The sequence below is a fragment of the Girardinichthys multiradiatus genome, chromosome 15 (genome assembly GCF_021462225.1).
Source record: "Girardinichthys multiradiatus isolate DD_20200921_A chromosome 15, DD_fGirMul_XY1, whole genome shotgun sequence".
Lineage (NCBI taxonomy): Eukaryota > Metazoa > Chordata > Actinopteri > Cyprinodontiformes > Goodeidae > Girardinichthys > Girardinichthys multiradiatus.
Window position 1 is genome coordinate 16,267,081 of NC_061808.1, and position 13,317 is coordinate 16,280,397.

Consider the following 13,317-nt stretch of genomic DNA (forward strand, 5'->3'; position numbering starts at 1 on the left):
GGCCAAAAAGTTTTATTTTGTTTTCATAAGACCAAAGAATCTTGTTTCTTACGGGCCTAACAATTTCTTAAGTGTGTTTTGACAAAAGCCATGTACATTTTAGGAGCGGCTTTCTTCCTGTCTCTGAGGTGAACACATAGTTCCTTTGACTTAATTTCTTGGTTTCTGTTTGACATGCATTGTTAGTTGTGAGACCTCATGTAGACAAGTGTGTTTCATTCTGAATCATGTTAAGTCAGTTGAATTCACTACTGGTAAACTCTAATCAAGTTGCAGAAGCACGTCATGAATGATCAGTGGAAATCAGATGCAGCTGAGCTAATTTCTGGATATCATTGTAATAGTTGTAAAAATATGTAAACATTTTTTTTAATTTTGTGCTTTTTATCTAGATTTAAAAAAAGCAAAGCTAGACTCAAATTAGTTTTAGAACGAGTCTGTAATGTAATAAACTGTGAAACAAGTGAAGGGGTTTGAATTCTTTCTGTATGCCCCCTTTAGTGTTTGGCACAGCAATACTATAGAAAGGAAAAAAGGACAAAGACTAATCAATGGTGTCAAATGAACACAAGCATTTTCCTATTTTCTGTAGCTATTTACTTAAGTCAGCAAACTGTAAGCCAGACACTCTACAACCATTATGTTTAATGACACTCTGAAAGTCTAATTCATATGCAGTGGCACATGCAAGGTACCGACTTACAGTCATGTAAGCGCATTTTGGCATCAACATTCTTTTCAGATAAGCTACAAATGACATGTCACTCCATTAATCAAGATTTATTTATAGAGCGCTTTACAGAGCTAGAGTGACCAAAGTGCTGTACAGGTCCATAAAATAAAATAAAATAAAATAAAATAAGCAATAAAAACAACATCCACAGTAAAACTAATAGAATAGGAGCAATTAAAACAATAAAAACATTAGAAAATAAAACTATCAATTTAACCAGCTTGATACTTCTGCTCAACTGGAATTAAAAATGAAGTTAAAAAGAAAAATCTTAAAAAATTATATAATCATTAAGGTATTGGCCATTCATTAAGATGTGATTATTCCAAGGTTTGGGAGCTGCAACAGAAAAAGCTCAACTCCCTAAGAAAATCAAAAAGCAGCAGATTACCTGACCTCAGAGTTCTGCTGGGAACATGTTTAAGAGCTCTGATATGCAAGGAGATACTTGACCATATAAACATTTAAAAACCAAAAGTAAAATATTAAAAATAATCCTACAACGTACAGGCAGCCAGTGCAGGGAGGACAATCTGGGAGTAAGGTGGACACGTTATTTTACCAGTCAGCAGCGTTTTGGACGTTGTTGCAGTGTTCCAGTCTCGGAGTAACAAAATAATGAATCACCCTTTCAAAAGCACTATGAGATGGATTTGGCTTGATTTTAGTGATCAACCTCAGACACCAGAAGCTAGACTGGATTACTGCACTAACCTGTTTATCAAATTGAAAACTGTTATGGAAGGTGAAGTCTGTCCTTAAAGACACTAGTGTCAACAATGCATGATAGACAAGGAAACTGGCAAGTGTGGGAAGTTAAGTTTGCAAAATGTCAGAGTGAAAAAGATTAATCTAGCAAATCAAATACTATTAAATTCTTTGGTTGTCTCCTGAAAAAAATATTTGTGCATGAAGTTTGTATTGAATCGAGCGGACTGAATATTTTTCTACTTCAATCTGGAAAAGTTTATCTCCCTTTTAGGATTTTTCCTTTTTTTTTGAGTTGAAAAAAGGAATGTCATGCAAAGCATGGAATTAATAGATGCATTGACTGTTTTTTTTTTTTTAAGTTAGTAGTAACCCAGGATCAGTTTTCAGACATGCACAACTCAAATTTCTATCATGTCAGATACCAGAGGAACTGAATTATGGTTCATAAACATATATATTTTTTGATGTAATAAACATTTAAAATTTTCAGTTTTTACACTGAAAACATGAACAAAACTTAACAGTTAATCATTTTACCAGAGCTAATAGAAAACATCTTACGTGTAATGGTGTAAATGCAAAATGTTGACATTTCTAGCATCATATGTGGTGTGCTCCTACTCTGTTAAGACTCATCTCTTACCTCAGCAATGTTTTACCTTTATGATGTGGAACTCTGATAAGTTCATTCATGCTAATGATAACCCATCAGCATCCATGTTTTTTCACCATGACCAAGAAAGGACTCTTAAAATAGTTGTTTGCAACATACCATTTAAACAATCCAGAAGTCAAAGGACTATTTTATCTGACTACTACCAGCTGTCCATGAGCACAAAATCACAAGGTTTTAAACCACTTACAAGGAATGTGTACCATATGGCTTCAGTACTGCAGCAAACGTGTGGTGTTTAGGACTTGGTGGCACATGATGTTCTTATCCTGTTCAGACCCCCCACCCCCCCCCCCACCCCCCCCCCTCTCTAAACCCACCTCACCTGTCCCTCTTCTGCCTTCCTGTCTGTAATTTCTTAGGCTATCCACTCAGTTGCCTGGCATCATGAGGGCAAGCAGTTCATTTGCAGTCACTCAGATGGAACTCTGACTATATGGAACATCAGAGGCCAAGGAAAACCCATACAGACAATCACACCGCATGGTAAGGAAGTGAAGACACACAACAGTTGGGTCCACATTTACAACCTAATCCACCTATTTCATATTTAGTTTATAAAGCATTCTCTGTGGTGTTCACTGACAAGAAGCCTGAAGTTTACTTGGCGAACAAGGTAGACAGAGCAGAATGATCAAATCATCCAATCAACTGTGTACATAAGTACATTTAAAGATATATATATATATATATAGATAAAATAGATTATAAGACATGAACAGTTACATATAATACATAAATATTATGGCCCTCTAAACATTATGCAGGTGTACAGTGGAACCTCTAAATACAAATTTAATTTATTCAAAAAGGGACTTTGTGTCTGGAAAATTGTGGTCTGAAACATGCTTCCCACTTAAAAATAATAGAAAAAAAAGTTTATTACAATGCCCCACCAATATCCTCACCATGTGCGGTACAACAAATCAGTCATTTTCAGCATAATGGTAATTAATTCTGTGTTATGGCATGTTAGAAATATTGAATGATGGCTGGGGGTCTGTGCTGGCGGAATGGCCTGGTGGCCATGCTGTTCCTGGGTAAGTGTGGGGTGGGCTCGGGGTTCCTGAGGCATGTCGCCCATGGGCAGGGGTCCTGGCTGGGCCTGGGGGCTTTGGGTCCTTTGAGTATGCCGGTGGGGTTTTGGGCCAGTGCATGCGGGGGCACACAGCTCTGGCCCGGAGGCCTTTGGTCCATTGTTGGGCTCAGGGGCTCTCTAAACTGACAGGGAGGTACCATCTTATTGCAGGTACTCTCTTGTTCAAGGACTGCATTCCGCAGCCGGAGGGTCTGTGGGGACATATGAAAATACATTTTGTTGTGTTGGAGTCTGTAAGGAGTGCAGGAAAGTTTAATTTAGTCTCTCTAGGTGCTGCGGAGAATTCTTAATATTCTGTTTGGGTCACATTTTTCAGGCTGTTCAGTTTTCTCTATCATTTGTTACATTTTTCCATCTGATGCATCACTGTATTTGCTGTGGAACAACTAAATAAGGTCATGGACTTCTGGCTGATCAGTTTGGCGCCATATTTATTTCTCGCTGTGATTTTGTAGTCCAAGCTCAAGTATGCCTACACTGAAAGAGGATAGGTTTGGTTCAGTTGTTGGTGTATTAACCCACACAATTTATTACACCGTCCCCCAGCATCGGAACCTCTTCGAAGGGCCTTGTTAAATTTAATTTTTCATGGAAATCTACCCCCATTAGTGGGGAAATTCCTATTTCCCCCACTTTAAGGACAAGTTACTTCAGCAAGATCTGCCAGGATCAAGAAGGATTTGCTGAAACACTTAATCTGATTAACAGGTCAGTTCCTTCTGTCTATGGAAACAATGGACACAGCAAAGCGGTAAGCTGCAAATAACGCTAAATTGACAACAAACTTTATTTTAGACATGAATTTATTGTGCGTTGATATAACATCCTGGCCATTGTTTTGATAGCAGTAGCATCGTTCCTTCTGCTTATGTTAGCGCTGTGTGGTGCTTTCAGCTCTTTGTGGACAGAACCGTACTGCGTCTTTTGAATATTATTACATAAACAGTTTTGCATTGTTTTTGCCATTTTTTTCTTGTTTCTGCGGCGCTAGATAATTGTTATCAAACTAAAGTAATGGCCGAACAGGTTAAAGTGCAGCGTTTTTTGACCTCTTGGGGGGCAAGGTGTGAAGTGCCTCAGTAGCATTTACAGATACCACACCAAAACGAGTTGCTTTCACACCTAAGAACAGGGGTTGAGCTACAATAACAAGGAGTTCAGACCAAAGCATTGAAGTTCCAGTTTATATAGACCACAACTGAATGATTTAAGTATGAAATGGAAAAATTTAAATGCATGATATGTCCCCTTTAAGACAAAGCAGCATGTCGCCATGGGTGGATACCCTGGTATACTGGGGGATGCTAAACTGAAAGGACTAAGACATCTTTAGCTGACATTTTTCTTATTTTTATCCAAACAACCTACTTCCTCTGTAAATAAATGTTAACTTTTTTATGCAGCCTTCTCAGTCGAGATTTAGTCGATCAGCAGAACCTTCTGAGTCAAAACGAACATGAGAGCTGAGTTCATTCCTTCTTGTTGAAAACCCCAAAACTTAAATAAAGGACTGAATGAATTGCAAGCACATTATTAACAAAGCATGTTTTATGACTTAGTCTTGTTTGAAAAAGTAAAAAATGATACACTCTTCTCCCAGTGCCATTTTCAGTGTCTCTGATGGCTTCTCATTTGCTCCAGCATTTTGTGACACTAGGGCAGCTGGAACAAGTTGGATTAATCAGGATTACGTCCACAGAATTTGTTATTTAGTTTTAAGGCTTAAAATGTGCACTAAAGGAAGCCAAATTTCCACCAAATAGAATATTTTCCCCCAGTGATTTCAAACAACAATTGCTGTTTGGCAAATTTTTGTCCCTATACAAATTGACAGTAACACAATCCCCTCTGAAAAAAAATTCTCCCACTCTTCGTCGTCATATCCAAAAGAAGAATTTATCTTATTATTTTAAGATACTCTTATTGTTATATTAAAATTTTGTATTTCTGGGTTCCACACATCTGATTACATTGATGGCCCTGACTGCTTATTCCTATTGAAATATATTTGAAAATGTTAGATATGATGCTCACAACTCAAATATACAACTTGCTGCAATCAGATATTTTACTAAAATGGTCTAAATATACTTTATGTTTCAAACATATCTGTTTACTTTAACTTTTATATTTTGTCTTGCTACCTTACCTAGGTACCTTTTTCTCTTTTTGTTAAAAATCAACACAGCAGTTTTTCTGCTCTTCTCTTATTTTTTTCAAAATTCAAGTTGTACATTAAACATGCATCCTGTATCCTCTCTCATTGAAAGCACCCCTCCAAGTATTTCCCTGCTCATGATACTCTTGCAATTTCAATTAGAGGTTATATTGTCAGCTCAATTATAATCTGCCTTTGTTTGCTTTCCCTTATGTTCCAATACATGTACTTTATTGCTGAGGCTCTGTTTATGTCATTCTGAAAGCAAATGTACTCTCCTGAAGATGTTTTAATTCATACCTCTCTGCCCCGGGCACCACATATACAGACGTACACCTACTCACCTCACAGAACACTTTGACAGCACCTGGATGCAGGACCTGAAGAAAAGGGCAGGTTGCGTGGGAGTGTCGACAAGTCACAGAGCAAAATAGTCTAGACAAGAACAAGGGCAGTTATTAAAATAATACAAAGTTATAGTTTTCAGGCTGTTTTTGTATGCAAGGAATTCAGGAAGGATTTCACCACAGCAACGTTTTAATTAGTTGTTTCCCTCACTGCCTTGTACATAATTACTTTGGTATTTAATGGGCAATTATGCAAATTCCTTTGACTGATTTAAGTAAGTCCTCCCATAACTATCTTTTTTGATATGTTACTAAAATTTGCATTGGTCACCCTGCAGGAGGCATCACCTTGAAACATGAGGAGTCGTTATGTTCAATGTCTTCCCATCATGGAAAAATCTAAATATGTTTGAATTTCCTTTAAACTGAAAACCCATGAGGTTTAATATGATTGTTTCTGCAAAATCACCAACAAACATCATACCTCAGCACATCTATGACTTGCATTTTTCTTCCTCCTGTCTTTTGTAAAAATCTTCTGTTGCTGTTACGACTGTTCAGCCCAGCGTTTTTAGTGTTGCTTCAGGGGGAGAAATTAAATGACAAGAGAAACAAGAAGAGAGGAGGAGAAGAGCAAGCAACGAACGGGCAAAGTAAAGTAACTTCTGTTTGTTCTATTTTAGGAAAACAGCCCAAGGATGGAAAGAAGCCAGAGCCGTGTAAACCCATTCTCAAAGTGGAATATAAAACAACGAGAAATGGGTAGGCTCCCTCTTCTACCCTTACAAGCCTGCTTTTCAAACACAGTGTACAGTTTTGACAAATAACACAACAAGGTCCTTAACAGGGGTTAAAAGCTTAGTTGTACTTGCCATGTTATATATTCAGAATGTTTTGTTTCCTAGAATAAAGCTACAGAATAAATGTTCAGTATTTATTCAGCTAAGCCGAATATGCAATACTTAAAAATACTTAAACATCCTTTTATCATTGTATTAGTATTATCCATGGGCCTGTAAAGAGTAGGTATTTTCACAGTATAACCTTAAGTACAAATGTCTCACAGTATTTAAACACAAATTAAGAATAAAAATGTGCAACATGATGTAAGTGCTTTTATTTAAAATCACAATTCCTCTTGCCAGGCTATCTGCTCCGGTAGGGCCTGCAGCCTCTGCAAGATTTAGTAACTTAAATTTCAGAGTTTAAAGATCATTATGATTCAAATTATGAGCTACATTAATTAAAAAAATAACTCTTCCTGTATTTAATATTTTACTTACTAAGTTAAATTTAACATCACTGGTTGTGTTTTTTGACACTCATGCAAGTCTGTTGCTTTTACAACAAGGTTACCTAACTTAAACTCCTTAAAATAAAGCATATATTAAAGTATTACTACTTGAAAATTATTGAACTCCCTGTTTTCAAATCAAACTTGATTAATTATACACTCTCCCATGACAAAGAAACTTGTAGTGGACAGGAAAGCTAACTAGCTAAGCATACACAAACTTTATCAATCCAACTCATCATAGGATTTGGTGGATTGCTGATTGTGAGTCCGACAGCAAAATTTTCAACAACTATGAGCCATAGAAAGCACAAAAATAGGCCAATTTCAATGTTGCAGCAAAAATTTGGGAATTTTCAAACGTTTACTCAATTCTTGCAGCGTTCTGATGAGTAGCAGCATATCTGGCAGATTGATACATTACCAAACTTAACAATAGTGTCTTGTGAAACAGTAAACTGTTAAGATCCACTAAAATTGCTTTATATCCATTTGATAGAAGCATTTTCAGTTAGACTTGTTTTAAATTGCCAAAGCCAGCAATAGCAGACTGTCTACATCTACCTAGCTCCTGGCCTTCCACCATTCAGAGGATTTACTTACTTTACATGCAAGCTCACAGTGATATAGCGTCAGAGTTTTTGCAGCCCTGGATCCTGGGGTATCCCAAAACATTTCATTTCTTGAGCCCAGCTATAACACATGGAACAAATGGATGCTGCCACAACATTTCTCACATAAATAAAAAATAAAATAAGGAAGAAGTGATTATTGATCAAATGTACAAATTTAAGACATAACTTGATCAAACTAAAATGTGGAGTGGAATTTTTAATCCCTAAAATTGAGGTGATGATGTTGAAAACATAAACTCTTTAAGACCTTGCAGAAACCTTGCCAGCTATTGTTTTAAAACAGCGATACCTTAACAAGAGTTATGAGTGTTACCCACCCAGCAGTTTTCAAACCATGACTAACTTTTTTGCTAGCATTTATTTTGTTGTAACCAATTTGCTTATGTAGTGACAAATTGCTTGGTTGGTCTAACACTCTCTTTTGGATTTAATTAAAACTTCATTATGAAAATCTTAGCTGTTTTTAAATCTTAATTTATTAAAAATGTTGGTATATTTTAATACCAGTAATTATTCCTAATACTTATTTAAAACTGTTTAAAATCCCAATATATAAGCTATATACATTTTTTTTCCAAACATTTTCACTCAAAAATATTTGCCCGTTTTATCAAACTATAGTTCATATACAAAGGTTTGACAAACTATGATGTCTATGCTTCTTTTCTCTTTTACATCCAGGGACCCTTTCATTATATTCTCTGGTGGTCTGTCCTACGATACAGTGGGACGGAGGCCATGTCTGACAGTTATGCATGGAAAGAGTGTCGCTGTGCTGGAGATGGATTATCCTATAGTAGACTTTCTTACGCTATGTGAGACACCATATCCTAACGGTAAGAGTATGTTTTGGTCAGAAAATGGCACATTAAAACATTATGCGTATTTACAAGCAGAATTTTCATGCTCCTTGTGGGTTCAGACACACAAATACCCACACATTCGTTTTACTCTTGTTTAATTATGTCGTGTTGCTCTCCTTTGTGTTGCCGCTTTTTGCAATAAATTTCCCACGGGGAGGGATTCTACCTACCGCTTTCATTATCTGAAACGCAAAATATTACATTACATTTTAATTCTATACCTTTGTACATAATAGGCTTCCATCAGAATTAAATTTTATCTTCTTTCCTATACTGGTGAGTCAACAGTTTAAACAAGTCCAGCTTTAGCTGAACGGCATGAGGTCCTGAACGTGTGTAATCCTGGGTGTAATCTCTGGTACTGTGTAATGTGCCACATGTACAGTTTGAGGGAGGATTAGTAGATTATGTAACAGTTTATTAAATCGCTGGCAACCTGATACCACCATCCACTGCTTTTTATCTGGTGATGGTCACATGTGGGTTTCTATTTCTGCACAAGACAAATTGCAGCATTGGTATATTATTTGTAACAATATGGCTGCAGAACATCCAGGAGACCAAAATATAATAACAATGAAGTGTGAAAACAAATGGCTACCATAGTACCATACCTGACTCGTTTAGGTGCATTCAGCAGGCATGTTTCTGCAGGCAAGACCAAAAACTCATTAACATAATAATATTATAATAATTATTTTTTTGTTGTTGTTGCAAGGTCTACTAAGTTATGTTAAAATTAAAAAAAAAAATTTCAAAAAGACAAAAAGTGTAAAATGGTACTCTCTGGTATGTCATCTGGCCATTAACTTTCCTGCCATAGGCCATTTCTAAAACGTACAATTTAAAATTTCCATAAAGTTCATAGGATTGACCAAAAGAATAAAATGAATATCTTTTCACTTCTTTTTACATTTTACATTACCTCTGTGACTGCATTTATGATTTTATGAAATATGGTAAAAATGTTACTAAATCTATAAAACCATGATATTTTGCAGCTTGGTTATTGTTTTATGTGCTACAGTAATCTAGTAAATATCTGTTAATGTTCTGGCTGCACAGGGAATTAAAAATTTTCAAATATTAATAAAAAAAAACACTTTATTACAGTGCTTTGACTTTCTTCCTACCATTTGTTTATTCTAAACAAAGTAATACATTTCTGTCATGCCCAGAATTGATTTGACAAGGCTTCCCATTGTGACTGCCATAGCAAGTAAGAACAGGGGTGGTGATAGGAAAATCGGAGAGGACAGATGCTGCTCCTGTAATGCTCCAAAGTTTGCCTGAAGAAGTTGCAATTTTGGGTTTTAAAAGGACATTTTTGTCTCAGCCATAGCAATGTTGTAAATATGAATCTGAGAATATTATTTAATATTAATATTTTAATATTAATATTTTAATATTAATATTTTAATATTTATCAAATAATATTTCGGTCTGTTAAGGATTGTCCTGTGAATACCGGCCCAGTAAGGCGATGGTATTAGGACAAAATAGAAAGGTGTGAGACGAGCTCTGGCATTATTGAACAGCATAAACTCTGCACATATATGGAATGAATTCACACAATTTCTTAAAATACAATAATTTATTAACAAAAATAAGTCAACTCAAAGTCAAACATATTTCAATCAACAAACTCTTTCCTATGCTAAAACAATTCAACTAAACTACCAAGCAGAATGAAAGAAAAATGAAAACTAATGGGCTATGTACAATATAAACAAGTTGATTAAAGATGATTGGAAATCATGACCAAAAAAGTGATGCAACATTACCATGCAATGTTTATGTTTGAGAACCAAGGATTATCTTGAAGAATCTGGAAGTGAAGTTAAGTTAGTCTTGGAACTAACTTAGGCAATAATCAGCAAACGTTTAGACCACCCTTCACAATGCAAGATCAGATAAAATATTATTTTAATAAAATAATGTTTTAAATAATGATCTACTGAATAAAACCAACCTTCTGGATGACCATTTCACATCAGCGTCTAATTAGCTACCTTTAGTTATTGAAATAATATTCGAAGAAAGATTATAAAAGGGGTATTTTGGAAAAGCGCCAAATCTTTCTGGAGAAATGGGACTTAATGGTGTTGACTTAGTTATCAAATCTAGTAAATGATGTTCAGGGACGATTATTCACTAGCTTGAAAACCAACCACCTTTCTGTTTAATAGTCTTAGTGCTACCATGTGTCCTTATCCGGCTAGCCGTTGAGCTAACAAAGAAGCGGAGAGCTTAGCACCAGAATCAACACATACCTTTAAAATACCAGGGTTAATAAAAGGGTTAAAATGCATAAGAGCGGACGGCACGTTATGAGCAATGTTCTGGTTAAAACCACCCTTTAAATAAAGTTTATCTTAACTTTAAAACATACAAAGAACACAGAACCGGCGCGTGCCGTAGCTAGCCTACTAGCACTAAAGATAGCCAGGTTCCACAAAACAAAACTTCATAACATGAAAACGTTTAGATCATTTCATCCTAAACCTATCTGTTAATCTGCCCAAACCTAACCTCTGACCATGGTGAGTAAACATTGTCCAAGGGCGATGAAGTTCGAATAAACGTCCACAGTCAACAAGCGGTTGGCTTTCAGCTAACCTCTGCGTTCGCTCTGTGAACAATAGGGTTAGCTCCGGAGAGCTGGGCGACTCGTTCGGTCCGTCAACCAGCTGTTCATTACCGTAAACATGGTGGTGCAAGCCGTGGTTCGTCCTTCAGGCTCGGCTTGTAGAAACAGCTTCTCTGCCGGGGATCTCTCTCTGCGACACAGTTTTGCTTTGGCGGGACTTCGGAGAGAAAGTTAAGCAACTCTTACACCTTAATTTCCCCGTTCATGAATGAAAATACCGGATACACAGACAGTATTTCATTCTACTTAACTTTGCATATGATCGATGATCGTATGGCTTTGGATCCAGTTGAATTTATGTCTTTTTGCCAGCAAAACGCAAGTCAAGAAGTCCTTCATGCTCATGTTCAACCTCAAACAGGTAGGCATCAATATTTGACTCCTGGTAACCTGGATCAAAAACTTCTATGTCTTTAGCAAGGAATTCAAGCTGTTTGAAACGGACACCATGCTCCCAAGGTGGACCACGCCCATCTGAGAACTCACGTTGGTTAGGTTCATGAAATGGTGGAAGATCTTGACCTAACCTCTGGGGAAGGAGACAAGTCTTCTCATGCTTTAAATGAGAGCTTTCTAATGAATGGACCCGTGCAAGTGGTGGTCGGTCAGGTTGGATTGAGTCACCTGAGAACCATGTGCTTCTCTCCTGGTCCGTAGGGGTCGACACAGAGTCAGAAAGGAGAGGGGTGCCGATCAGGCTGGAGGGGTGCTCCTCCCACTGAATCGGGCCACTTGTGCACGCTGAGTCCGGCACTTGGTCATCTTGGTGGTTGTTCACTGCAGTGGAATTTGGCAGGAAACCACTGGAGACCATCTGACTTCCAACATTTCTGTTAAGGTCTGTGGAAGTAAGTTGGACATTTTGGCTAAATTTAGGAAGGGGAGACTCTGACCTAGGTGCTGGATGCCTGCTGTCTGAGTCTGCCCCCTGCTGTGGCTGCTGCAGCTGCTGTGAGTGAAAATGCAAATCAGGTACCTGAGAGGTGGGGGTTTGTTCCCTCCTTTGGGATGAAGCTTTCTTGAGCTCATCTGCCTTTAGGTCCACTAACTTTGCTTCAGCTTTCTTGGTCGACTCTTCAGCTTTGAGAGCTCAAGCTTTGCAGCATTCTCTCTTTGAAGAGTCATCTGATGGTCAGCCTGTAACTGAGAATATCTTTTAGCTTCCAGTTGTGATTTCTGCTGATACAACAAGGTAAGCTGACAAAGAACATCTGAAATCAGAGCATCTCTAGTCGGATACTTAATGAAGTTTACCAACTCCTGAATCCTCTGATCACATGTGGCAAGGTCAAACTGATTTAAAACATCCCGCTCATCTGGAGACAAACGGATGAGATCAGCAACCACCACCTTCTGCATCTCCACGTCTGCTGAATTCATAATGGAGTGTGATTCCATCATTCTGGCAGACACTACAAAACAACAAAGTTATGAGAATGTTGCTAAAAGCAACAACATCTAACAAATGTATGTCCAGCTATATATGTATATCTGACTATACATATATTGGAAACATTTGATTGTAAAATGGGTGTACCAGTTGATCATTCAACCTGTAACTTATGACAACACTATGCTCCAAGTGTTACAATGCTACTCCTTTCTCTAAGGATGTTTGGTATTTTAGAGTAAAGTTTTCACCCTTCTGGGAGGAGCTAGTGATTAGACACTACTCTTAACCTTTAAGGGAATTTTGTTTACAATGCAAAGGAAAAAGAAAATTGCTACACCTCCTAAGTGTAATAACTGCAATTTGACTTTTGATTCACCCCCCTTTATGGCAGGCAGGGTGATTAGTTTAAATTTGGGATTTAATCTGGCGAAACCCCTGTACTTTCAAACCATAAAACAAAGTATAAAGTTCCTGAATGGATACATGCATCAAAATTAGGTCAGATACTAAACTAACTGCAAAGTTAATTTAGTTTAAAATTGTGGTCTTACACAAAACACAGCCTCTGGATACAGATGTGCAGCAACTGTCTGGACAGTGAGGTTAACTAAAGTTAAACCAAGTCTCAAGTTATTGCTTGCACAGAAGAAACCAGACTGAGTCAGAACATCTAAAATTTTGCTTATGTAGTAGAGTTGATTGTTACTAGCACGGATATATTGGAGTTATTAATTTTGACAAAGTCTAAATTTGTGAACTCC

At 37.2% G+C, this 13,317-nt stretch overlaps 1 protein-coding gene across 1 annotated transcript in view; it reads left to right on the plus strand.

Annotated features, from left to right (window-relative positions):
• stxbp5a (syntaxin binding protein 5a (tomosyn)) overlaps positions 1-13,317 on the plus strand; it is a 181,558-nt gene that overhangs the window by 125,707 nt on the left and 42,534 nt on the right. Inside the window, exons 9-11 of the mRNA XM_047388111.1 lie at positions 2,480-2,603; positions 6,405-6,483; positions 8,332-8,486. Coding sequence (XP_047244067.1) covers positions 2,480-2,603; positions 6,405-6,483; positions 8,332-8,486 — 358 coding nt within the window. The remainder of the gene's footprint in view (positions 1-2,479; positions 2,604-6,404; positions 6,484-8,331; positions 8,487-13,317) is intronic.